Consider the following 27794-nt stretch of genomic DNA (forward strand, 5'->3'; position numbering starts at 1 on the left):
CTGGTTTGAGCCTATGGTTCAAAGGAATAAAAATTGATTTGCTAGCGAAAAAAATGTATGATTTTGCCATTCATATATTGGTATTGACTACATGATAGGATTTATTAAATGAAGAGATTTTTCAATACCTGTTTTATGGTTTTCATTTTTTTAATAATGTGATGTGTTTAAATTGGATTGCTCTAATGATGTAGTTTATATTGCAAGCTATGGGGGTAATTCTTCATCATAGAGTGAAGGCAAAGGGTTAACTAGGTTACTTCCTGTAACATGTCGTAGCATGTGTTGTAGGGTCCCTATGGTCCAATAAAGGTCCGGGGGGGTGGGTAAGGTTGCGTATGGAGCCCTGAATCGGTGCCCAGAATAAGCTTAGGAAGAATTTAAAATTTTGCCTATTTGAAAAAAAAATCTATATAGTTTTTGGCAAGTTAGTGACACGTTATCTTGGTTTCTTTTCCAAGTTATGCTTAATTTCCTGTAATTTATTTCCAGTGTATTTTAAACATTGTATATAATTTCCTCTTATTATTGTCTTTTATTGCATATAATTTTCCCTTTTTACTTACCTGCTAGGTAATCATCATACCTGGGAACTCTCTGGGTTTGACCCTGAGATTGCCGGGTGAGTGTTGCTCCTCCGGTTCTCCGGGTCAACACCCGAATCCTCCGGGTCGCGGGAGCAGGGTCTTGACACGCCCCGCTCTCCGCCCATTTTCCCTTTAAATGGGGGTGTTTCCCGCTGCTGACGTCAGTGGCACGCCCGCCGACGTCAGCAGGACCGCCCAGTAATGTCAGCTGACGTCAGTGTACAGTCCTGGCCGCGTCCCGCAAGGGAAGGCTCTGGGTATGGTAATCATTGTTTCTATTTTACTCCCTTGCTTTGCTTTCGTTAAGCTTTTCCATAGAGCTCAGAAGACGGCACATTTCTACAGAGCTGTTGCCAATTAGAATTACTTATAGTGGAATTGTTATCTGTGTAAATATATATTGGAAATTGAGGGAGTGTGAACCCCTATAATAAGAATCTATAGATTGTAAACTCGTTTGAGCAGGGACCCCCTCGCCTTTTGTTTCAGTATGTCCAAATTGTTATGTCATGCACTACTTGTCCCGTTGTACAGCGCTACTGAATATGATGGTGCTATATAAAGCAATAAATAATAATGTGAGGGTCCTAAGGAGGTATCCCTTACCTCATTTCCATTGACGAGAGGACGAAGTCATCCAAACGGTTGGTATAAATAATGTCCAATAAATGGAATGAAACCTTTCAGGAGGATATCATCCTTTTTGTCTGCGGCAGTCTTTTACACATCACAATCAATCAGCACGCCTCGGATCACTTAGTCTCTGAGCTGAACTTTCCTGCTTTTGACTATCCAGGTTGCTGTAAATCATAGGTTTGCTTTCAAGCCAGGATTCGTTTGAACCGTCGTGTCAGATCTGTGAGAGTTCAGCATTTGCGGTGAGTGACATGAGGTGTACTTGTGCCAGACATATCATATATATTAACATTCTGCCTGCTCTTTTCAAATGAGATAAACGGAGAGGTGAAGCTCTTTATTCAGGACATAAAAACAGACTGTCTTGCCGGTATTGTTATCATGAAAAGCATTCATTTAACTCCTTTATAGCTGGTTTTCTCATTCAATCTATTATTATTATTATTATTTATTGTTTTATATAGCACCATCAAATCCTGTAGAGCTGTACAATGGCTAGACAGGACATAACAAGTAGCATGTAACATAACAATTTGACTTATTATTTATTGATTTACTGTATTGTCTTGATTATAATAAATAGAAGAGTATTTTCTCACTCTCTTACACTCTCACTCACACTCTTTCGCAGTGTGCTCTGCTTCTTCTCTTGCCTCTTCTTGTTCTTCTGTCTTCTGTCTTCTTTCTTCGTCCTCTTCTCCCCAGTGTTTCCACAAAAGGGCCTCTCCCATGTTCCTCCAATCATGTTCCTCCAATCATGTTCCTCCAATCATGTCCCTCCCGTGTTGTGCACCCTGGCGCCACCCTTTTGTGGAAGTAATCCAAGAAGCTGGAATACGGCGGACAGATTGACCGAGAAAGAGAGAGCGTTGTTCCTGTGAGACCTGAATGATTTTTTCTGCTTTGAGCTTTCCTGTTAACACTATTGGCGATGGATCGATCAACTAAGTGGGATGACTGCTTACTACTTCTAAGAGGATGTGTTAGTTCTTACCAGGTTAATTTGTCACAAGGGACATCTGTGGGACGCTTTTTCTCATACGGAGAGACTGAACTCTTAGAGGGACTGAGACCATGTCTTAGTCTTCTCTACTCCGTACTCTTTACGGCAAATTTATGTAACTAAAAAGCTCAAAATCCGTTTTGGTTCTATTCTGAAAACCCAATAATTTATTAGAGACTTTCTGGAGCCCCTTTATCCTCAAGCGTGGATCAAACTATTATCTTTACTGTTAGACCTAGTAGCCGTTTAGTAACTTAGTTAATTCTAAGGAAAGCATTTATTATATATAAAATTATAAACTTTGGGTTTTTTATAGCACTAGATGTTCTTTCACGTGCCAGTCAGGACACTCGACATCCTCCAAAAAGAGCTGGCACAAGAAGCCACATAACACCTGGCAGCGGTGCGTGTCTCTCCCAGCTCCGCACCAGATGGACAAACATAAAACGGTCAGAATTTTCCTTTAAGCTTCTTCCCGAATGAGCTCACCACAAGCTTTTGTGTGATATCCCACAGAATCCTGTTTATGATTTCAGGCTCTCACATTCATATTTACTTATTTCCCCAATGCTTCCAAGTAGCCTTTTTACGACTCATTCCAAATGTAGATACTTGCTTTTTATTTTTTTAAAGCTAAAGTTCCTTTGATTTGGTAAAAAGTCGAAAATTCGTACAAATAACAACTTCTTTTACAATTTATAAAGACACACATAGAATACATTTTATTTTTTCCCCTTCCTTGTGCAGTCACTTATTATATTTATAACACTGCAAATAGTAACTTTTACACCTTAATACCAAGATTTGCTGGTGTGCAGACAGAAATGTTATTTCAAGTTTTTTCCCTATCATATTGAGTACTTTCCAACATCTCACTTGAATGAAAAGCTACACTTTTCAATTAACCCCTTCACCACAAAGCAGGCTCACAATGCAATGTCATTAATGGGTTTAAGGGGTTAAGGAAGGGGATGTTACAGATAACTTTCCAGGTGACTTATTTCAGAGCATGTAAAGAAATAAATATTTGTAAATCAGAAAAAAAGAATACAGCTATAGACCGTATATGTGATTTTGGGGAACATTGGTGCTGTCAACATTCAATCTTGGTTTGCGACATCATATAGCGAAATACTTTTTGGTGGCGCCTCTCACACCGAGTATCTTTTAATACAATCCATTAACATCCATTTATTGTTAAACTGTTTATAGTCGTCAGAGTCAGATAAAGAAGAAACAATACAGAGAGTATATTTACAATGTGCGATCTTGGTGAGTTATGATCCTATTAGCTGTATAAAGATGACAGAAAGCAGAAACATTCAACGTTTTAGCCTTCCATTATTAAGCGCAACATAGATGGCGCGCAGGAGGTTAAGGCTCCTTTTCCCTTGCTGCTTTCAACATCAAACACAACGTGCACTCTGATTGAACCTGCAGTGTCTAGAGTGCCTTTCTGATACAGAAAAAAATGACAATATTTTTTCTTTACAACCAGCCCACACCAAAGTGTTTATTTTCTCTTAATAAATCACACTTTGTTGCCACTCACCCTTTTCTCCAGTAGATGGCGCAATGGTTTTTCCTTAAGCGTACAGGCAATATACTTCCTTTTCCATCTTGTCCATGGCATTTTTAAATGCGTTCCTTATGGGCGTTGATGGCCATAAAAATGATCATTTCAATCTGGTCCTCATGGAATTGAACTTGACCTCTTGCTAGGCTCTGGAATTCCAGCTCTCACAAACACACACATATAGCATGCCATTTGAATCTGGGTACTAAGTGCTTTGCCTTTTTAACAAGAATGAGTCAAAAAATAGTGTGTGCAAATTCAATCTGGAAAATAAAGACTAGAAAACAAATGCTCCACCAGGACATTGTAACCATAACTATGCAGTGTCTTCTTCATAACATCCATTCTTCAATATGACTTAATATAAGAACCACTCTTAACACGGAGCTGTTTTTTTTTTAAACGTTGTAGCCTTTTTAAAATTTAGCCAGTTTGGTTATTTCAGTGTCTTTACCACCAGTCACCTTTCTGCCAGCCACATCTACCCTATGAGAATATATTGCCGATTGTGAGACATGACATAGCAAGATAAACTTTTATTATATTGATTTATAGAGTTGTTTTCCATGAATATATTTAAGAAATCGTAAAAGCGAGAAATAGCTGTGTGTTGTATGTAAGGGCATACAATTTGAGGGGAACTGGAAGAAGTTTCAGCGCAACGATGCCAGGTAGTTCTTTGTGTTCTGTTAAATTGGTTAAATGTTAACTGTGTTCCATTAAATGAGTTAAATGGAAACTGCCGGCATTGCATCTTTTTTTAAAAATTTTTTTAGCATAAATTGATTTATTTAAACTACTTATAGCAAGCACTTTTTTTTTCCCGTGAATGCAGTTATTTGGAGATGTTCAGTTTAATGGTTCGCCACAGGGAAGATAAGATCTGCACCACAATGTGGCACAACTATAATTAATCATTTTCGACATCAATCACCAAGTTAACAAAGGTATCAGAGATAACCTAATGGGGAGGAATAATCGTGCAGTTCCTGAGGACCTGGGGAAAAGTAACAGATCTGCTGTAATTACTTAAGAACTATTTTAGGGATATTTTCTTGTGGAAATGCTTGCTGCTGGTTAGCTTTATGTTATTTTACCAGAACTTTTACAATAGCTAAAAAAAATGCTTAAATTGTTAAACGATAAACTGACTTATTGCTCTTATTGTAGGACATGGCTTCGTATTCAGTGTTGATGCCCAAGACATTCTTTCCCAATGATATTGCAGCAGCCTTTCCTGCCACGCGCATTATATTTGACTAAACTGGAGGCTATGGTTTGTTCTATGCTTTGTTCAGTTGCATTCTAGAATAATAGGGGGCCGCAGGTGACTTGGTAGGTTTGTGTTTTGAAGAACACTGTAGTTCATTTAAGCTTTATACTTTAAATGCTTAGGAGAAGTAACCGCGGTTTTGTGCCTAGGGGCACCTGGGATATTAATTCATCTCGGCAGAAATGGTTGGGCCACCTCCACTCAGTGTGTTAACTGTACCCTGTCTCATCAAGATGTTTCCTTTTAAATCTGCAGCGGCATAATGTTACAATTACATGCTGCACGGAATGATGAATGTCTTCTCTTAGTCTCCATAAGGGACTGCTCCCCTCCGCAGGTGTTCGACAACGTATATAACTGGAAACGTCAAACTTTCTTCGCTTTAGGCCGTTCGCCTCGATCAGAAAAAGATAAATATGGTTTTACTTAAGGAGAATAATTTGTCAATATAGGATAAAATGTTGTAATTGCTGTCAATGTATCGTCATGTGCCTGATGTTATCATAATGAAGTACAATTTTTCTTACGGCTTGAGACTTTTAGTACAAGAAAAATTGTCAGAGAGTTTTAGAACTAGTTGTCCGCACCTAATATTTAATACGTTTTTCTAGCTGCGCCTGGAGCTGTCTTCGCTTGAATGTTTGGTAACATGCTTTTCTACAATTTATGTTCTCCAATTTCCGTGAGTGATTATATGGGATTGGTATTTCCAGTTTCTTGAAAGAGTTGGGCATAATTCATCAAAGGTGATACACCCTATTTACCAGCCAGCTTCAGGAATTATTCCAACACTTACAAGCAGTTGGTAAATAAGAAGTATCCATCAACCTTTCAGCCGCTCAGAGAAAAAATACACTGTGTGGTCCGCTTAACCTTCCCAGCGCCACATGGGGTTCATAACCTACTTTTGGTGAACTGAAACCTACTAAACTGTGAAGAAATCGCTTAATACATTGAGGGAATTGAAACATTCAGGGGATAGGCATAAGGTTGTCCCATATATAAAACAAGAACATATGCCAAATGAGGTTTGAGGTTTTTACAGCCCGAAAAGTAGGGCAGGGATGGATGGGCTGAAGGGTTTTCATCAGCCGGCAAATAAAGGGCAATACATGCCTTGTTCGACATTAGTACATTTAGAAAAGCATGGTACATGCTCTGTGGCTTTCTATGTATGTATTGAAGGTGAAGGAATTAAGGTAACGTCCATTTTCTGCTTGTAGAAATCAACACAGCATCAACACATGTTATCATTATGTCCATGGGAATAGTGATTAGACACAAGTGCATTGTCCAAGAATGACTTGACGTCATGCATGTGTGTCTGATTGTCAGTCATAAATCTGGGGGAAAAGTGGTTTGATTTACAATGTCATGCAAATATAAAAATATTTGTTTTTTCTTTATTCTGTAAAGTTCTGACCTGATGGGCTAGTGTGTGGAGACAATTGGCTGCTCGTATGTGAAGATTTTGGCCATTTGTTCAATCTACGTAAAAATTGGCCAATTCCTTCCAGTGTTTCTACAAGGCTGCCTGGTCCTGCTCAGTCCAGCTTGATGACGTATTATTGTGTAGGCATAGGTTGGTCCTGAACTCTGCTACAAGGGAGACAGAGACATACAAGTGCTTCCAATGACCATGCCTGGGAACTCCTCAGGTTTGACCCAGAGTCTCCTGGTGAAGCTATGCTTCCTTGGGTCTCCCAGTCACTTTCCTTTTTCTCCAGCCAAGTGAGTGGCATTTGGCCACATCCAGCCCAGTCCACACCCACCCCAGTCCACACCCACCCCAGTCCACTTCACCCCTGCCCACATAAGGTTGTCCAGGGCCACATAAGGTTGTCTAGGGCTAGCCCCACTTCAATGCAAGGCTACCTCTGCTGCCATGCATGTCTAGCTCCACCCCCTCATGAAGCCACTCCCCCAGAAAAGGAGAGCTCATGTAGCCTACCCTGGAAAGCTCCCAGGTACTCCCAACATCTGTGCACCTGCATGCGCAGTACAGTAAAGCATAGGTTGTGTAGATGAACGGCATTAGTGAGGCAAACACGTTTAATAAATGCAACATTCTGCGGTTGATTTTATTATTTGTTTTTATAAGTGAAATGCAATCACCTCTCCATTAAATACTTCTTTTCGACCCTTCACAATATTTTGCAGCGTGTTGAAGGTTTGGCATAAACCAAGGCCTTTCTCCACTGAATTCATTACCCTGATGCTGTTATGATTATGCCACCCATACTATCCTGATGTCAAGCAGTAAAAGGGATAGCAAAATGTTGTAAGCCAATGAAAACTTCTGTATTTCAAACAAACGATGCCTCGTAGTGCAGAATTCTATTAAATAATGTTAAACTCTGTTCTTAACGGTAATTGTAAATACTTGTTATTAAGCCAGTTATGGAACTTCACCTGCATAAGTAATTTTATCGAACGTTCGTGTGCCTGTGGACCCCCTTATAGTTATTGACCCCCACCTTGCCACACATCCACCATACGCATTGCCACGCCAATCATATCCACGCCTTTGTGCAGGAGCTGGAACTGCTGCGTGAATACATTTAATAGTCTGCTTCACCTTCTACAAAAGGGCGTCAAGACCTTATATGACACACAACTGTTCATTTTCCTAAAAGTTACAACATGCAAATAACCCATTTATCCTGGTATTTGTGGACACAATTCAAAGCAAATGTAGATAGCAAAGAATAATTATGGGCTACACAAAGTTTGGCGTCATTGAAATATTGTTTATTCATATATCTGGATATATAAACTAGAATTATAATACAAGACAAAAAAAGTAAATTTATTGCTGGAATCGAACTTATTATTTATATAAATTTCATAGTATAATAATACCCTAGAGCAGCACTTATGTCATGCTGGAAGACAAATTTGCTCTGAGCATCCGGTTTATCTTACCCGTGAAGCGTCTTCTTTCTGGAAAACTTGATACACTGACAGTAATATGTTACCATCTTATCGTGAAATCACTTTTTTATGATAAGCTAAAGAAATTCCCTTTAAAAGCTGAAGGGGTCTCTTCTGGCTGGTCTGGCATAGAGTTATCTTTATTCAAAAGCCCAGGGCATTTTAACCGCATCATTGAGGAAAGTTCAATGAGGACTCATTGAAGGAAATCATTGAGAAAAGTTCTCTAACCGCCTCCTTCTGTGTTGGATATTTTTGGACTTATTTGTATGTTGGAATGACTCAGATTTCAGCTGACCTTTATGAGGTTATGATGATACCACTGAATATATTTGTTGATTCTTCTGTGTAGAGCACGTAGTCACTGTATGGGTGAATATCTTAAAGGGACACTCAAGCTATCATATGCAATTTCATGTAGTTCCCGCTGCAAATGCACAATGAAAACATAAGAAATAAATGATCAACATACATGCTCATAATGAATGTATCTACTGGGTGTAATAACACCAAAACACAAAATACAATAAATCAACATACCAATAGGATATGCAAACAATGCAAACCTTTGCTGCGGTAGGATCCCTACCCAGCCAAAACATTGGAGGATCTCAAACTGGGTGTCCGCCTATTCTGTCTTTGTGTATATCATATTTGTACACTATATGGAGAAAAGTATTGGGGTACCATTACACCAACAGGGACTTTGATGCTGGAGGGGACATACCAAGACATTTTGGAAAATGCTATGCTTCCAACTGTAGGAACAGTTTGGGGAAGACCCTTTTTTATTCTGGGATGACTGTACCCCGGGCCACAAAGCAAGTTCCATATAGACATGGTTGGATGGGTTTGGTGTGGAAGAACTTGACTGGGCCACACAGAGCCCTGACCTCAACCGAACCAAACACCTTTGGGATGAACTGGAATGGAGATTGTGAGCCAGACACCCTCCAAAATCTTTCCAGAACAAAATCTAGCTGCAAACGGGGGACCAACTACATATTAATGTCTATGTATTTAGAAAGTCCCTCATAAAAGTCCCTCTTGGTATTATGGTTAGGTGTCCCAATACGTTTGTCCATAAAGTGTATGTTGGAAACCTTTTTTGATTTATTGCATATTGTGTTTTGTTGTTATTACACTATTATTATTACACATGTTGATGTGTTTTTTGATTGAAGCCCTATACCTCTCTACATTACCATTATATGAGGTGCTTGGAGGGCACCTTTAGGCTTTAGCACCCTTTTTATTTATATTAGCAACAGTTGGAATGCAGTTCTGCCTTTGATAAAAGATAAACATAGAACAGTAAGTAAATAGTACTAGAAAATATGTATAAAGGTCCTAGAGTACCTGTTGCTACATGTACCGGTTGAAGAATTGAGCATCACTCCGTATTACAAGGATCTAATGGACCTCTGGACACAGAGCAGTGGGAGATATCAAGTCATACCTATCTACAACGTTATCAGATGCTGCAAGTCAAAAAGATATGAAAGCTGCATTTTATCTTCTCAACTCTTCTAGGAGTGAATGTCTTCCAAACAAAAAAGGAGGAGATATCCACAGTATCACAAACATCATAAAAGCAGTTAGAACTGGGTAAACCGGCTGGGCTTAAGGTAGAGCCATGTTGGCTAAATAATAACTATTCTTCTGTCGCTGGTATAAGCTGGACGGCTCAGCCGCCCATAAAGATAGTTAATTTAAGGTGTTGGTAAACTATATACCCCTTAAAAACAAAAGTGTCCCTTCTTTCACCATCATGTTTTTAAAAAGTAGTATTGGCATGCAGCATTCTTATAATATATATGAATGGTGAGAAATCTGAATTATGGTGACTGGAAAGTGAATTAAAATCTATTGATTTAAAAGTCAATTAAGCCATGCTAACAGAAACACACATTGCTAAAATAGCAAAGTTATCTGAAATCTAGGTTTTAAATTAGTTGTTTCAGATCTACCAAAAAATCCATTGTAATGTATTACCGTATAATTTTAATATTATCTATAATGTGCATACCACCCCAGTGGTATAAAAGTGCTTTGTAATTCATTTAGTTTGCAAAAAAAAAATCTAATTTCTTAAGGAGAAGCTGCAGCATGTTTGCAGCCTGAAGTTTGGCCAAACACATCTCCTACACTGCAAATAGTTGGAAGGGGGGCAGCATGAAAAGTTAAAGGGACTACTCAGCTTTTATATGCATTAAAATCCATATGACGGCTGGGGCGTCCATTTAATCCTTTTTAACTAAAATCTTTATTCAGTAGCAACGATATTACAAAAATAATAAACAATAATAAAAAATAAAAAAAATCTCCCATCTAAAAAGAGGGTTAAAGCAATCACATTTTCAGCATTTGAAGTATGCATCCGTAGTGTACAGTAAAGAATTGAAACATTTGGCGTGTGCAGAATTCAGTTTAGCTTTGAACTGAGTCACAATCCCAGTATTAGCCGCGGGCCTCATGTTTTCCTGTAGAAGCACACTTTGGGTGTAGTGTTGAAGGAAATGGCCACGTGTGTTCGGTTCTCAGGAAGATTATGTACTTGAATTGTTATACACACCCAGCGGGAGGTGCTCTGGCTTCTAGACTTTCTAGTGCGTTATAAAATAAATCTCTGGAAACCAGCCCTTTTATAAATGAACTTGCCAAAAGAATGCGGCCGTGCACGAGAACTAACGTTCTTATGCGCATTTGCTGTTTCTCTTTGAAAGGTTACTTCTCTTGAGAGTTTGGCGGTAATTCTAAATTATGCATAAAAATTGAAAAATTATACATTACATAAACAATATCATTTTATTCAACTAAAGGAAGTAAATGGATGTCCCATGCCCAATGCGGACAGCATTTATGTGGTTAAACCCTTATCCAATCTGGGGGAACCAGAAAGGTTTCAGTGAAGACTTGAGGGAGATTAGTCAACTTTAGACCTCTATCCTCTAGTCGATATTGTTAACTTTTAGCCCAACTAAATTAATTTATTAAAGCTACCCATAGCTTTTGAATGGTAATCGATTTGTATTGATTTAAATATGGCTGACTATTTGTCCTAAGAGTGGTAGAAGTAGCATGCCATTTACTGTCCTGATGTCATCCCCTTTTCTCCCTTCCACCCTTTTAAAGGCGTCCAAAACGAATCAGGTTCTAGCAAATGTGAGGAGAGCTTTAACAAAGTGGGAGGAGTTAGCCCCAGCAACAGGAAGTTAAGATGTGTGATGTCAGTATAAAGGAAGAGGCCTTCTATTACATAAAGAATTAGCATACATTTATTTACTGTACTGACATGCTAATGTAATTTTTGGCAAAGGAGACAAATCCAACCATATATTTAGCAAAGTTCAGCAACAAAAACATAGTTATAAACATCATTAACCATAAATTAAGTACAATATCAGTATTTAAGTATAGTGTATATTAAAATGACAATATACAAAATAATATATATATATATTTATAAATTCAAGTAACCCTGTAAATCAGTGTTCTATAGATTATTATAGGCTAGTGTAGTCTGATACAGATACCTATTAATAAAGAAAAAGTGATACATACATATGAAAGATCATTTATAATGAACAATGTTTTAAAAGTGTTCTTATCAATATATCAGCCAATTGAATGATCTAATTAGGATTATTCCATTGTTACAAGTGTTCAAAACTTTGTTTTTTTTTATGTATGTATAATATATAATATAATATAAAGTGAGAGTTGTTGCTTTGATTTACTGTAAAATATATATGATGTATGACTCAACATAACTGGCTTTACCTTGATTATCCCTGACAATTTACGTTCAACTTATGTTCAGGTCTGCGTGAGTAAAATACTGATGTGACTTACCACTAGATGGCAGTATAGTACTGTGGGCAGAATCATCACTAAATAATGAATATATGTATATATATAATTATAGTATATGATATCTTTATAATATTGCGCCTAATATGATAAATTGCGCCTTTGATAAATTGCGCCTTTGATAAATGTAAGGTTTTTGGCCTTCAATATTTAGTTCAAAATGTGAGAAATTCAAAGCATAACTGCATCATACTTTGCATTAACAACACATGCGAAACCTGCTCCTGACAAAACCCTGAGAAATTAGGATTACCGGTACATGACATTCATAACAGCAAAGAGAATAGACCTGAATTTAGTTGTTTTGGTTTTCTTTCCGGCAAATGGTAGCTGTTTCTCGAGACTTAGAAATATCTGTACTGTTGTACTTCACCTGACAGCACAATATACCCATTGCTGGGAGATGTCTCTTTGAAATGTAATCACAGCAAAACACTTTTTTTTACAAAATATGCATATTTGTTTTTGTTTTATTTTGTTCATAGTGCCCATGAAAAATTATATATTCATAAAATCAACAGGAATATATGCTAAGCATACTACTAGGGATGTAACTTTATTTCAGTAGTCACATTTTCTATAGATTATTGCTTCACTATAATACATTTAAAAAGAAAAATTGCTAATATTTTCCGAAAATAAGGAAAGCGTTTATTTTTTTAATGGGTTTATTTTTTCTGCTGATGCTTGTCTGTTTTGAGCCAAATTATCTCTCTGCCGCTAATTAAAATGGAAAATAAAGATACCTTCCTCTCATGACTCCACCTGTTATATCCTATGTTTTTAGGAACATCTATATATTTGAATACATTCTTTAAAACAACATAGCGCAGAATATATAACAAAAAAAAAAATCTGTAATATCAAAGAATCAGGTACTTTTAATAACCATTGGAGCCTTAAAACCCACTACCAATATTTTTTTCTCATTTGAAATACTTCAATACTTTGATAGCTCCTTAAATATATGTTTCTGGAAAATTTTACATTCCCCTCTATAGATCCCATGCTTGTTCAAGTATTAGAATCGCAGAATTTGATGGCAGATAAGAACCTTTTTCCTGATGTAGAGAGCCCTTAATCGGTCCTTGGTCTTGTCTTAGATCCAGGATAGCTTTATCCCTACCACTTATCAACCACTCTTTCAGTAAAATAAAATATCTTTCTGGCAAACCAGCATATAAAAAACCTAATAATATTAATGATAATAATAGTAATAATAATAAACATAACATAATTACCAGCAGATACGGGGCAAGCTCCTACTAATATGAATGGCAGTAGGTTTAGAAATGTAAGCCTAAAACCTATCCTGGTGAATAAAATAAATATATAACACATTTAAAGCCTTGTGTATTTGAATATTTTTATTTATAAGTAACATTAAGTTATTTGTTTTTGCAAAGCCCTAATAAGTTTTTTTTTTGTTTTGTTTTTTTTTTTAAAGCCGAACAAAAACATAAACAACCTATAAAAGTTTGCTGACTGGAGTGTCTTTTAATTTTAGTCCCGTAAAATGACAGCTGCCATAAAACTTACACTGTCAATCTATCTGCACCTGGTTACCGCGATACCCTGCTGCGTGCACTAAGCTATGTAGCAGAACACGGCTGCTGTACATGGGAAAGACATACTGTATTACCAGCTACTTCTCTGCACACACTGGGCCATTGTATCCAGCACAGAATTCCACTTTAAACATGGAATAGAACTGTCGGCTGAGTCAGTCTATTTAATCTGTGTACTATATTTAGTGAGCGCTCGATCGTTTCGCTTAGTATAATAATGTATTATATTTGGGTAAGAAGCAAAATCTATGTGTGCATTATACAGCATTTCAAAATTACCCAAAATACCCAATTAAACAAATTGTGTGGGTTGAATGACTGGTTAACCAAAAGAAAAAAGGAAAATGATATATGATGATGCTTGTGATATGAAGGTAATAAGCAGGACACTATAGGATACTTATAAAGGAACCTTCAAGCACACAAACACATACACACACATACACACACACACAAATATTTATGTGTTATTGGTTTACAGCACACATGTTTTAATACATATTTGAAATAAAATTACTTTGGAAGAACATGTGATCTCCAGAGAGCTAATTATGACCAGTTTCCATGTCACATGCTAAAATATTTGTATTTAAAATATGTGTCGTTGCAAAAATACAATTCATTTAAAGTGTATGTTTTGCTGAATTGAACATTGAGTCTTGTTAAGTTTCACGACGCTACAAGTATCCAAGTGATATCATATAAGTAAGTCAGGTTTGCCTAAGTCTTAATTATTAATTCAGATGTTAATACCTATTAGTTTTTATTTCGCAACATCTACCAACCAGGACATAAAGCCTTGGTTACCTGCAGGTAATATTTTTATTTTAACAGCAGACTGGTCAAAGGAATTACATCCAATAAACTAATATTAAGCAGCCATATTCTTGGAATCCATTTTTGCCATGTGGTTTTGTTTACTACCATTATCTCGCCTGTATTTCTAACAGATTTCTGAACAGAACTCTACTAAATGGGAGTTTATTTGCCTTTATTTTAAGTTTCATATACTATAGAAGCCATCATTGTGGCTAACCAGGACATTGCCCATACTTCACATCCTTTATTGTGTTTTATATATATATATATATATATATATTATATTTTTTTTTGTTAGGTGTTGTATATATCTTATGCTATTTACAATCATATGTTCTACTGCATAATAATGAATACAAAAATAATGTTATGTTTCAAGTGACAAAGAAAAATATGTTTTCTTTTCTTGGGTACATTGTAGGGGCTAAAGATCTAAGCTATATTAAAATACACAGATGATTTACCCGGCTTGTTATTCCACCTTAGTTCTGCAGGTCTTATGTTGCCTGGTCTGATTAATGAATGTTTTGCCAAACTGAGTTGCCCATTAATAAAAGCCATGGGCCACGGAGATAATTACAAACTTTAAATCAGCCTATATTAACATAAGCTACAAAAACATTACACCATGTAAAAAGCCCTAATGATCTCCTAGTTAGCGACTTACATGTTTCATTCTCTGAGAGCCGCGTTGGCTTCCGTTCAGCTTTTGACCTTTTATTAAATTTGGTTTACGTGTCACGCAGAATTATAACGATGTTGCTTGTACACTGAGTACAACTCAACGGGGAAATTTTCTTTATCTTTTTAAGAACTGTAGCCAACAGAAGAACATTTATCATGAACATAGTAGATGAGTATGTGCATTGTGTGTGTGCTTTCGGCATAAATTGAAAATTATATTGCGTTCCACAAATAGAAAATACTTCATAGTTTAATTTGTGATGTAACGCATCACAGTACTTGACCAACATTACATCTTTAAAAGTGTTTTAAAATATTTTGCTCTTTTTTTTGTGTATTATCTATTTCTCTTTTTTTCCTTTTAAAGACATGGAGGTATTTTTCCAGAAAACGCCCAAATTTTCTTTAAAAATAAAATTGTATGTGTACTAATCAGATATCCACTGTCCCCGTTGTGTTGTGTACATGATGATGATCTGTCTATAGCACCAACATGTTCCATAGCACCACATAATGGACAGACACGAGATGCGGAGGCTTCTGTGAGCTTGGAGTATAAAATGAAATTATACCGCAGTGTTCCTGGCTAGTCAATACTGCCTTCATGCATTGATTAATGTTCGCTTGCAATGCCAGGCTCTTGCTGTTGTCTTGAGTCCTTGTGTTATTAGAAATAATATGCACGGGTTTCCCTAACACACTTATATTTCATTTTAATTACATATTTGAAGCAGCAATGACAGCTGTAAAGGTTATAGTTAGGAGGGATTGTTCTTACGTATGCAGCAGCTCATCTCATTACAGCCGGGTAATAATTGATATCGAGAAGTCTTGTGGAACAGCGTGGACGCACATAATTTGATATGATGAAGAAATTTTTCTTATCATTAAAGTGACAGAAGATGAAAAACCAGTGAATGATTTACCGAGCGTGATTTAAATAATAGCATAGCTCACGTAGACTTAGAATAATTTATAGAAAAAGTCCCGGGGATTTTGTGTTTCGTCGGGCTGAAAAGTGCAGCGTCAGGCTGTTCCGCTGTAAGTCAGGAAATCATTAGAGATAACTACATTTATCATTATTAAATTAGCTCAACCCAAGCGTGTGCAATTGTTGTCTAGAGCCGGATTTGTAAACTACACCCCCCCGTTCATTTGCACCTGTATATCTAGAACAGGACAGGAGAACCTGATTCACTTGGATGTTGTAGGACCACAACTCTCGTTGTCTCCTTGGAAGATGGGAGCTGTAGAATCGCAGCAGCTAGAATATCTGTGCTTAACATATACCCTGGCTTTTTGAGTAACTGAATGTATCCGTCATGTTGCTTGTGAAAAGTTTTGAGTATCACATGGAGAAAGCATTTTGATAGGCTTTATTTTTTCAATTAAGCTTATTAATATCCAGAGGATATTGAAGATGCTACAGCCCATTGCTCCAATGGCATTGGCAGATATATGCTATCTCTCTGTCTCGTTCTCATTATTTCTCTCTCTCTCTCTCTCTCTCTCTCTCTCTCAGCAAGCTAACCTCAGCTCAACTTGTAAAGCCTGACCTTGTGAAGCTTAGACAGCAACAATACTCAAACCAGAATACCACTTAATCGCATTAAGAACCGACGAGAGTTTGTAAAAACTCCATTGTGAGCCAGAATATTATTGTTTAATTGATGGATATAGCTTCATCGCTATTCCACTATATTCCGAGCTACAAGATCAACCGCTTTTAGCCAAATTGTTTACAAACCTTCAGCATGGAAGGAGTAAAGTCATTTGGAACCTTGGGCAGGGAACAGATACAGCTCGACAGTCAATTTCAGGCAGTAATATATGGACTTTGGAGCCCGGTTGGCAGAGTAATAAAACAGACTGAACTTATGAGGAATATGTGTGATTCAGATGACATCTTTTTTCTAGGTAGCTGGATTTAGAGGCAGCAGTCCTGCAGCACCCTGGTACAGGGCACAGTTTGATAAAATGCTGAATGAACGTTATTTGCAACTGTCAGAAAGCACAAATCAAGAAAGTAACAAAAAATGTATGTTCTAGAGTGCACATTATTCGTTAGCTTATTTTCCATTGCTGATATATATATATTTTTCTTGCCATGGTGTAGACAAAAGGGAAAATATACAATGGGATGCAGAGCCGTATTTAATCAGGATTCTAATGCAGAATTATTAGGTAAATCCAATATTGCTGTAATGGATCGTGTTTGGGTGAGATTAAATGAAAAGTCCCCAACCTGTACATTTGGATGAAAACATAAAAAAAGGTTTACAAACTCTGTTAAAGGTAGAAACCAGCAGAAACGAGATATGTTAGCATGTAACCCGTTTTATTGCATGGAGTTGATGTCCATTGACATATAATGCCATGCAGGGAGATCTGTGTTAAAATGACTTGTTCATCTGGGTCCTTTCAAGACTATCATTTTAAGTGTACTTGTTTAAAAGGTTACACCTCAGTATCATTTGGTAGGATTAAACTGAACAATATATATTTAACCAAATGCAACAAAACGCACAAACTGCAGCTAGTCTTAATAAATAAATTTAGGTATGCTAAAAGTTCTAAAGATGATATTTCACCTTTAAGACATAAAATGAAGACCTTCAACTGTTCAGTGCCTAAAAAAAGAATGTTGGTATACTATACTTTGTGCTTAGACCTCTTATATTGTCAATTAAATAACACATTATTAATAGAAATGACTTAAAGGTAGTGTCTTCAAAAAAACCTGATTTTGTCCAAAGGGTAATGAAATTGAGGGAATGTGACTTGTTAACAGATGTTAATATGCTTACTTTCTTTGTTGTCTCAATAGAAACTTAGTAAGAATTTTCTTTTCCGTTATAGACACGGATCCGCGTGTGCTGGAGAAGCAGGAGCTACAACAACCAACATATGTGGCTTTGAGTTACATCAACAGGTAAGGCATTCATAGTTTGGAACTTCCCATGGGGCTTCCTGGAACTCTCGCTCTTCTGGGGCAGTTGCTTCACAGAGAAGGAAGAATAGCCACATGTTGGGGTAGGAGTAGCCCCATACAGCTTTCAGTGGGTGTGGAGTGGGCATGTTGTGGGCAATTGTTTAGTCCAAATTTACAACCTTAAAATGCCATTCCTAGGACTGCCAAATGCCCAAAGCTTTCCCAGACATAATTTTTTTATGGGACCCATACAACCCCACCAATAAAGAATACATATTAAAGTACGCTGTAAGTACTTTTATATGCATTAATGTATGTATTGTATGGAAAAATATTAAAAGGCTTACCTTTAGAAGAAGCTGCAACTTGAGAGCTGCAGCACAGTGTCCCCTCCAATGACCTACTTTGTGTCACTTTTGGAATCCATTAAAATCAGTGGGGAGCACTTTATGTCCGTGTGAGGGAGAGCGGTCTTGTAAGAATCACTGGTGTGCGCTGAAGCTGGTGGACGGTGATCGTAGCATGTAGACAATTGTCCAGCAGGAGATGTGTTCAGTTTACATCTTAAAGTGTCCCTTTAATCTGTAACGTTTTGTTTTTTTATTTGAATAAGAGAGCTGCATAATTAAACAGAGCCCTTAAGACTATTTCTATCTATGTTACTGTAACTATTGTACTGGACAAAAATAGATAAAAAAAGGAAATGTTAGCCATATATAAGAGCTGGACTGAATTTGTTTGACAAGAGGCAGAAACCGATGGATCAAAGCCACGCATCCCTCATCACACCATAATTCTTGCTTCTTCCTATTTCTATGCTTATGGTGACCATGCTGATCGTGTGTTTTTATTCACAAACTGAGATTTCTACACTGTGCTATCTGAGCTCTCTCTGTAGACATGGCCGTAGACAAGCCTTAGAAGATAAATTTGAACAAGATGTGCAAAAATGGATTCTAGGGTTAAGGAAAAGTGAAACAACTCATGTTCCAAAAAGATTTATGTATATGACTTTATTTTCATTTTTTAAGACAATATGAAGTCTACAGAAATGTATAATTCCTGATTTTTTTTCATCTCAGTAGTAAAGATCAAAACAAGATTAAATTGGGCCTAATGGAGAAAATGCTATATAAATATTGTGTAGTAAGTACAATGGCCTTTTTATCACTTAATAAAAAAACACATGGGGAAGGTCCTGTGTTCTTCAAATAGTAATCATTGATGTTTTTAGGTTTCATTATATGATATTTGTATGTGTAATCTGCCAGTTATATTTTACATCACACATAAGCCACATTTGTAGGGTCTCTGGGAGATATTAAGGAAGCGCTATTATTATGGATTATCATTGTAATCTAACTATATATATATATATATATATATATATATATATTTATCATATCTAAACGGATGTCCCCTAGAACAACATGACATACCTCCCAAGTATCTATCTCTCTTTAGGTGAGACTTTTGGTCTCTTTTGGTCTTCTATCCCCCATCCATCTTTCCTCCTCTGATGTCCCTATTTTCTATTATCTCAAAATGTTTGCAGGGTATTGGCATATCCCAGTGAATTTGAATTATATGGTTTTATATATCAGGACATAATAACATTAATCTGTTCCTTACCAGGTCTAAAAATTAGTTAAATACAACCTGAGATGAACAACAACACATGACATATTACATATTGTCATGATTTATTCCGCTCAAAAATAAAGCCGAAATGCAGAAGCCATGGGCAAATGTGTAGAAGCTGTTGTAGCTGCAATGTAATACCCATTAAATTACATCATTATTTTTTATTTATATAGCACCAACAATTTATGCAGCAGTTCTTACAGTACATACATTCAGAGCATATGATAAAATAAGAATTGACAGACTAAAACAAAGAGTGTCCTGCTATAATGTTATGTATGTAAAATACATGGAAATATTAAAACTCTAAGAATCTTTAGGTCAAATCGCGACACTAGTTGTTTTAGAATGCTACTACTTTGTAGTAACCTTTTGTATAAGTATCTGCTTTTTTATTTTATTTCTTTCTTCTTGAAACGCACCAACCATACCATAAAACAGATTACCAGCAATATATGGATCATAACATCTTTGGAAACAGAATAATGTATATTTTAGTAAAGCATCTTGGAAAATGACAATGCTGATTTCGATAAAACATTAATGGTTAGAGTGCACTTGGTTTGGTTGCCCCAGTCTTACTTCTGAAAGTTTAATTAGTTAATACCCGAGGGCAATGGATGAAATCTGTTTCAGCTCAAGTAGAGACTCATTTAAACTTGATAGCAAAAATAATAACTTTCCATTAACTTTAACATACATTATAACATACATTCTAAGCCAACACAATGGCCAGACTTTTATAAAAAAAACCCAAAGATTCAATGCTAAATAAATTTTCAGCCACATTAGTCATCTTTCTAATGCTTAGCAAATTTCACCAGTTAAATGCGCAAAATCGGTTCCATGAGCTTTCTGGAATGAATATGTGTAATGCAGTAATATGCTGTTCATTTTGTTAAGGCAAATATGGTTGTAAATCACAGCTCTGTCCCTGAATAAAACCTTACACAATCCTAATTGCTGAAGCTTAGTCGAAAGAAGCACTTTAATAGCATTAATTAACCAATATCTTGAAGGGATAATTACTGCTGTATCTTCAATCATCTGTTTTGTGTCCACCTATTCAGCCAGGCCACTTTTGTTCAGCACCCAGGCAGTATTATCAAGGTAAAGATTCTTTAGCGCTCGTATCGGCTTAATTTACTGTAGAAGAGGACAGAGAGCTGGAGTGACCAGATCTCACAGGTACCACCTAACAGTCTCAGTCTTTGTGGAACAATCCTGATTACCAGGTACTCTCCAGCTTTTGAGGGCAGTGGCAATCACAGGCCAGCCGAGGCTGTCTAATCAAAGGAGGTCCGTGCTGTCTTAACTATAAATTTTAGCTCTATAGGAGACGTTTAGTGTCTCTTTAGAGGACATTTGACTCATTCAACCATCAAAATATAGGAATGACGTTTATGATGGCTGAAGTGACCCAGCATATTTGGAGAACCGTGTCCAGTCCTGCCAAAATCTTAAACTAGACATGCATATGTTGTTCTTTTGTATAGACCATAGTGCTGAATTTAGAAACTTATTCCACTTTGGAAATCCATGTACATCAAGCAATATGAGTCATTAAACGAGCTATGCCACCAATGATCACACAGGAAAGGGACTGTGCCAGCGCTGGCGGCCACACTCAAAACATTTAAGCTGAAACCGGTTGCCAGGGTACAAGTTGTGTTAATGATTTCCCAGTTGCAGTGTAGTAAATAAACTTATACATGCTGAAAGTACTTATTAGTATAAGATTGTGTTTAAGTGAAAGCACAGCTGCTAAATTCTAGAGCTTGGTGGAAGAAAGTTTGAAACAATGGCTGTATTCACTAAGAGCTGAAATAACCCAAGAATAGTCCCAAGATTCGGGATTCGCCCCTGAACTCCCAACAGCTTGTTATGTCAGGAGATGCTCGTCAGCTAGTGAATTTGGCTAGTGCCTAATTTTGTCAAAAGTTTAAAGCAGGGTTTTAGTAAACACACCCCAAATTAGAAATGTAGACGCTGTAGGGTACTACCTGCACTGATGAGCCAAAAACAATATACAGTGGCTATGAGAAAAAGGATATGGGCTACTTTGGAAATGCAATACATAATACACAAACTGTTAATAAAGATGTATTTTCAGAATGTGAAAGTATCGTAAGAATGCGGCAGTTGGCCATTGTGTAACCCAAGACCCGCAAGGCCTTGTCCTTCTGACCCAAACTTGTTAGAGAGTGTCCTTTCCAATCTAATCAGAGAATGTGTTCTCAGCAACATGGCCCCTATAATGTATTATTACAAACAGTAAGAACACTATGCCTTTACAGCCTTGCAGATATTTAGGCTCTGAAGGTTAGCATGAAGGCTGAGACCAAGGTAATATTATGAAAGTCCATAAAATTTTACAACATAGATATCTGAACTAAGTATATGCTGTATGTACAAACACGTGGAGGTTCACCATTTAATAATAACCATACCTGGAAACTCTCTGGGTCTTATGGTTATTACTCAAGTCTCAAGTGGAAGGAGCAAAGTCTCATTGACACAGTCTGGATCTGACTCATTAATACTCTACATTATGATATCAAAGACTACTAATTAGTGTTTTTGCTACCAGTATGTCTTGGTTGATATCCCTCGTTGATGTCACACAACTCATTGTAGCTTTAAGTAATGACAAAGTTTCCATGAGAGCAGGTATTATATTCATCTGGTTAACACATTTGATGAGTCTCTACATAGAATCTGCATGACTCACCATTAAATGGTTGATAGTTAAAGAGTCTCAGAATACCAGTCATTACATTTTGCCATGTTTGTTCAATGGCCAGTTCGGGCCTGAATGTAACATCCTTTAGGTGTCTGCTCCTCTTTAAGTCTATAGACACGCATGTTAGAACATTTCAGTGATAGCCTTCATGGCCAAATGGGTGTCCATTGTATATGCCTGTGCCCTGGAATTCTCCTTAACGCTGCTGTAACTGGCAAGGTTTACACTAGGGTTCCACGAGCAGAGTACCCTATCTAGGACCCAAATCCCTCTGTGCCTCTTTCGTCTCCTAACATCCCTCTTTTCTAGGAGCTCAAAATGTTTGGCTTATGAGTCTATGGTAGTGTCGTACATCCCTAAAACCCATCGTAATCTGTATATAAACTATGTAAAATATGGTTATATATTAACATGTGTAAGGAACATACATCATTCTTCTTAGAACCACAATAATAGGCCACAATGAGCATGTAAAAACTCTTGACTCTGTCCACTAGCCATTCCTTTAATAACACTCCTAAAACAAGAGTGCTTCAGTAGGATACCTGATTACTTAAGGCTTCGATGGTTGTTAATAAAATCATAAGGTTGATAAATCTGAAGAGAATCTGTAGAATCTATATGATGGTCTGGTTAAGGGTCATTATGTTTAAGCAGTGGCGACTCTAGAAACAATATATAGGGGGGGCACACAAGATACCACAGTCAAACTGGAGGGGCATTAATAATTTCCACCATTAAATCATACCACTGAAAAAACACACACACATATATATATATATATATATATATATATATATATATATATATATATATATATATATATATTGCATATAATTTGTTCTCCTATATAAAATCCCAAATAAATTCATTAGTATAGATCCTTATAGCATGTTATGGACTCATATCTGGGATTTATATTTCCATGGCAGTCTGTCTTCAGTGTGCACATTCTCCTTGAAAGGCACATAAAATATATTTAAACACTGCAGTGCTTCTTGTAATATTTTACTATTTCCATAAATTGTATGGCACTAAAGTATAAAACAACCCTTGGTTTTTGTAGACTAGCTGTAGTGGATCCATATAATCTGTACACATTTATAAAGTCCAGTTGCCTGGAAAGGATATAAAATAAAAGGTCTTAAAACACAAAGCACTCCTAAGGTCAAAGTGCTTATCTAAAATTCACATTATTACGCTATATAAACTGGGAAAAGTAACTATCAGGTACTGTCTTATCGTCACGTCAGCCGTGTCCTCACCAAAACTATATCGACTGAGAGAGGCAGGCTTTAAAAGAGATCTGTCCCCATTAGAACTTTTAGCGTAACCAAGTTAATTTATTTTATAAAATGCGCCACATGGAAGCTGACATCTGTTTCTGAAACTGACACCAACAGCATTATCTGATCAATTCACTTAAAGCATTGTAGACCTTGAGGATCTAACCCTTTACCCTGAGACTGGGGGCGAAAACCCTGAGACTCAGGGTCAGACCTTGAGGGTTCCCAGGTATAAAACTTTGCAAAGCACTTTTGGGATTGTATGAGGTGACAAGCAGATAAGGACACAAAGTATGTCACTTTTTGATTCATTCCCCGCTGTTTGGATATGTCCCTCCATACAGGAGCTGCGTAGACCGGAGAGCTCTTGCTGGATCTCATCAGTGCATGATAGGAGCAGCTCAGGCGCATGCTAGTTAATGAACGGCACCTGGTCACATATTTATGTTTATAGCTGGCAGAAAAGTGAAGACAGCTCTACACAGTGCAGCAAGCAAGATAAATAACTTTTATGCCAATATGGACATGCCTGAACCAATCCTGCTCTAAATTCACCATTACATTATATGTGCTTAAGTAGCGTGTACAACTGTAGGATCTGGGAAAGCTGTGAATGCAACAGTTTAAATAAAGCCCTTGGGATTTAGTCCTGAGGAGGTCTACTCCTTCTTGTAAGTGGCACCATGAGGACAAGCAGACAGTGCCAGCTTTTCCATACGATAGCTCAGGCATTTGCCTGCAGTGCTATTTTTATGGGGGGGACTGAAAACACGTAAACGTAATGAATCAAACAGCCAGCGTTCCAAGCTCAAACCCAGGAACTCCGGCAGATTGACCCCGACGTTCAGCGTTTTTACTATACTTTTCAAAGCATGAGGATGAATAAGCGGTGGCTTTGTTCACGTTCTGCACTGAGCAGATACCTTTGCGGTTTATGTCGCTTACTCATGAGCCTGGCCTGTTGGCATGAGAGCCACAAGGCGTAAAACATAAAGTCATTTGCCCAGCTTGTGTCCTGCCATGGAGGTGAGAAATCAACAGAGCTCTATGCTGTTGCTCAGATCTCCACTTCAGATCCTGCTTCGGGTGTCTCCCACCAGCTCACGTCTTGGTATGGTCCTGCCCCTTCCACCTCATGCCACCCCCCCAACACAGGTATCACAATTTATACACCTGAAATATTGGGTGAGATATGTGTATTTTTTTCTCCGCTTTGGAAATATGTTGACTAACTACAATTCTATATTTTTTTTTTGCTGTGTCGTGTGAGGAGTGGGTCAGAAACTACATGTAACTTTAGATTGTAAGCTCGTTTGAACAGGGCCCAAATTGTTATGTTTTTTACTACTTGTTATGCCTTGTCTACTCATTGTACAGCACTACTGAATATGATGGCGCTATATAAAACAATAAATAATATGTGGCACTGGAAATAATACTTTCGGCTGTAGCGTGACAGCCATTTTGTTTTCCTGGAACAAATACATTTCCTGTGTTGCTGGCCAGTCTCTAAGCAGGGGGTAGGAAAAAATAAACCACGAGGGAGAGTAAATGTGTTACTGACCTCACTGTTCAGCAGATTCACAATTTAATGCAAATGTCGCGCTGCGTTAAGCTGTAGTTATTAAAATGGCGGTGGCTACGCTGATGCCGACAATTGGCTTTATCGTTACGTGATGGTAATATTAAAAGGTCAGCTCAGACCCACACAAAGCACCTTATTTATTTGTGCCAGGTGCATTATAGGAAATTATGTACAGCGATAGGCTCTTGTTTTTTTCCGCGCATGTGATAAAGCGCTAATTGAGGAGAAAAGCTTTTTTTTATTAACTAGCCCTGTTACATTAATTAGCTCTTTCTTTGCATTTTTGTACTGAACTTGCATAAGGCAATTAATCATAGCACTAGCAAGCTGTCAGGGTCACACAGAATATAAACTATGAATAAAATATTAAGTGCAGCTTCTTCCTGAACTGTGCATTATATCTGCTAACAACGAGTAACTAGAAGGCAGCGTAACTTAAAGGGGAACTGCCGCCATTGCTTTTACTAGTATCAAAATAAAAATCGCGCTCTTTTCCATTTAAAAACTGTTTGCAGGCATCTGCGTATTAGTCATTTTTTTGTGTATTCCAAATCTGTTATCTTAGCCCTATCTACAAACACCCTGACTCCTTATCATACTGCCTTATGATTAAAAAATAGAATGGGTCAGTTTTAATCACCCAGCCAGACACTTTGACTAATGAAAGTCTATGGAAGAACGGACTTCATTAGCACTGCCATAAAGAAATTACTGTGTGTGGTGGTTGAACTTTAGCATGGCCTTCGTGTCAAACGGATATGACAGAGCTTGTCTTCCATTCAGTATTAGTACTGTGGTAACAAAAGTAGTTTATTGTCAAAGTAGTTTATTCATTGTAATAACAGCTGTGAGAGGCAATGGCGCAATGTATAGTGTAGCCAGAAACTCCGCTATCAAATACCTTTTAGTGAATAAATCCCAATGGAGAAAAACACAATATGGAACCAGAGACACACGGTGCATACAGAAGAATAATGACATGTGTACATACAGTCTAACGTTGTTACCATTATTAAGAAGCCCCATACCTACAAGTCTGGATTAGATAAGGATAGTGTATATATATATATATATATATATATATATATATATATATAGAGAGAGAGAGAGAGTTATATATACACACCTGTTTGGGGAGTGTCCCTTTCCTGGGACAGAATGTAGGCTACGTAATGAAGCAGTTGTTATACCCAGCAGTGATTTATGACACCTATTAGACGGTCACCTTTGTTATACTAGAAAGATTTTATAGAATTAGTGTGAGTGTGAGTCAGTGTGTGTTAGCATGTGTGAATTTGTGTATGTGTGTTTACATATGTGTCCCAGAGTGTATGTTGGAGGTAGGGCAAGGGGCACAGACAAGCTGTTTGGGGGAAATGATAGGAAAGACAAGCTGTTTGAGGGCATGTTTTTTTTTGCCCCGGGCCCTATGGTTTCTGCTTATGCCCCTGCATGTAACTGTAGCCTCTCCATTATTCTTTTTTTCTCAGCTTCTCTTTTTCTTAATTTTTTTATATTTTCTTAATTTACAGCCAAGCAAAAAATTGGGTTTTTTTTTCTAACTTTGTTATTTGTACCTTGCTATTTGTGATCTTTGGGATTTATGTGAAGCCATGTTAATAAATTCAAAACAGTTACTGAAAATATGACTCGGAGTAGTTTCGGGATGCACCAAATTAAATTCTTTCAGTTCTAGAACTGAATGTCAAGTCCACAGACTCATAGCTTTTTGGTTGATCGCCAGGAGAATTTTTACCTTAAAATATGTCATTATTGGAGAAATCTGGAGGAGCTCAATGTGGGGAATTTGTGGAGACCTCAAACAACAAGACAGCAGAGTTTTTGCTGACGAGACGTTGGGTTTGGGACTGTTTGGGTATTGTAGATAAATGTTATGTTACCAGGATAATCAGACTGTGTGGCGAAGGAGTTTACTTTTCTTGGCCACATTTTGCTGGGAAACTATGGGCAGAGAGAAAAAAAAGAAAAAGAGCAATGTTTCAAGGTTTGTCTGTTTTGAAAAAGAAAAGCGGACATGTAGTTTTAGACATGAAAGTCGACTTTGTGCTCAAGCAGTGATGTGAACAGCAGGTAGTTAAAGTAAGAACAGGCACAGTTTGCGTCCAGATTGTGTTAAATAAACACTAACGCTTCAGGGCTACAGTGCAGAGGAAATGTTGCTTAGTGTTGTTAGTTACTATATATATATATATTTTGAAAGTGTTTTATATATATATATATATACATACATACATACACACACATAAATATACTTAAATATATTCAGCTAGCAGTGCTTCGACTTTCCAATATCTATCTATCTACTCTTACAATATTTCTGCAAAATGAGGCCTCACAGGTCTTTTAAAAAATCACAAATAATTTGCAAGTACAGATTAAAGTTTCAGTTCACACAGTAAATATATATATATATATAAATCTAGATCTTTGAGCCCCTTCTTGAGACTTTTACCAAGAGAACCTGATTCTCTTAATAAAAATCCCCAAGAGGAACTGAAATGTTAAGTTCCTGTATACCACCATTATGTTAATGTAGATAATTTCCACTTGAAGTCACTGGTGCGCTATTCTTTTTGATTATATATTATATATCTATATATACAAAATACTTTTCAGAAAGGACTTTCTAG

At 37.1% G+C, this 27794-nt stretch overlaps 1 protein-coding gene across 1 annotated transcript in view; it reads left to right on the top strand.

Moving 5' to 3' along the window:
• LOC149300806 (juxtaposed with another zinc finger protein 1-like) overlaps positions 1–27794 on the top strand; it is a 117831-nt gene that overhangs the window by 51740 nt on the left and 38297 nt on the right. The window contains exon 2 of the mRNA XM_089484929.1: positions 17813–17885. Within this exon, the coding sequence (XP_089341055.1) occupies positions 17813–17885 (73 nt within the window). The remainder of the gene's footprint in view (positions 1–17812; positions 17886–27794) is intronic.

This window comes from Sceloporus occidentalis, unplaced genomic scaffold (assembly GCF_023333645.1).
Source record: "Sceloporus occidentalis isolate IW3139 unplaced genomic scaffold, rSceOcc1.0.p SCAF_23, whole genome shotgun sequence".
Lineage (NCBI taxonomy): Eukaryota > Metazoa > Chordata > Lepidosauria > Squamata > Phrynosomatidae > Sceloporus > Sceloporus occidentalis.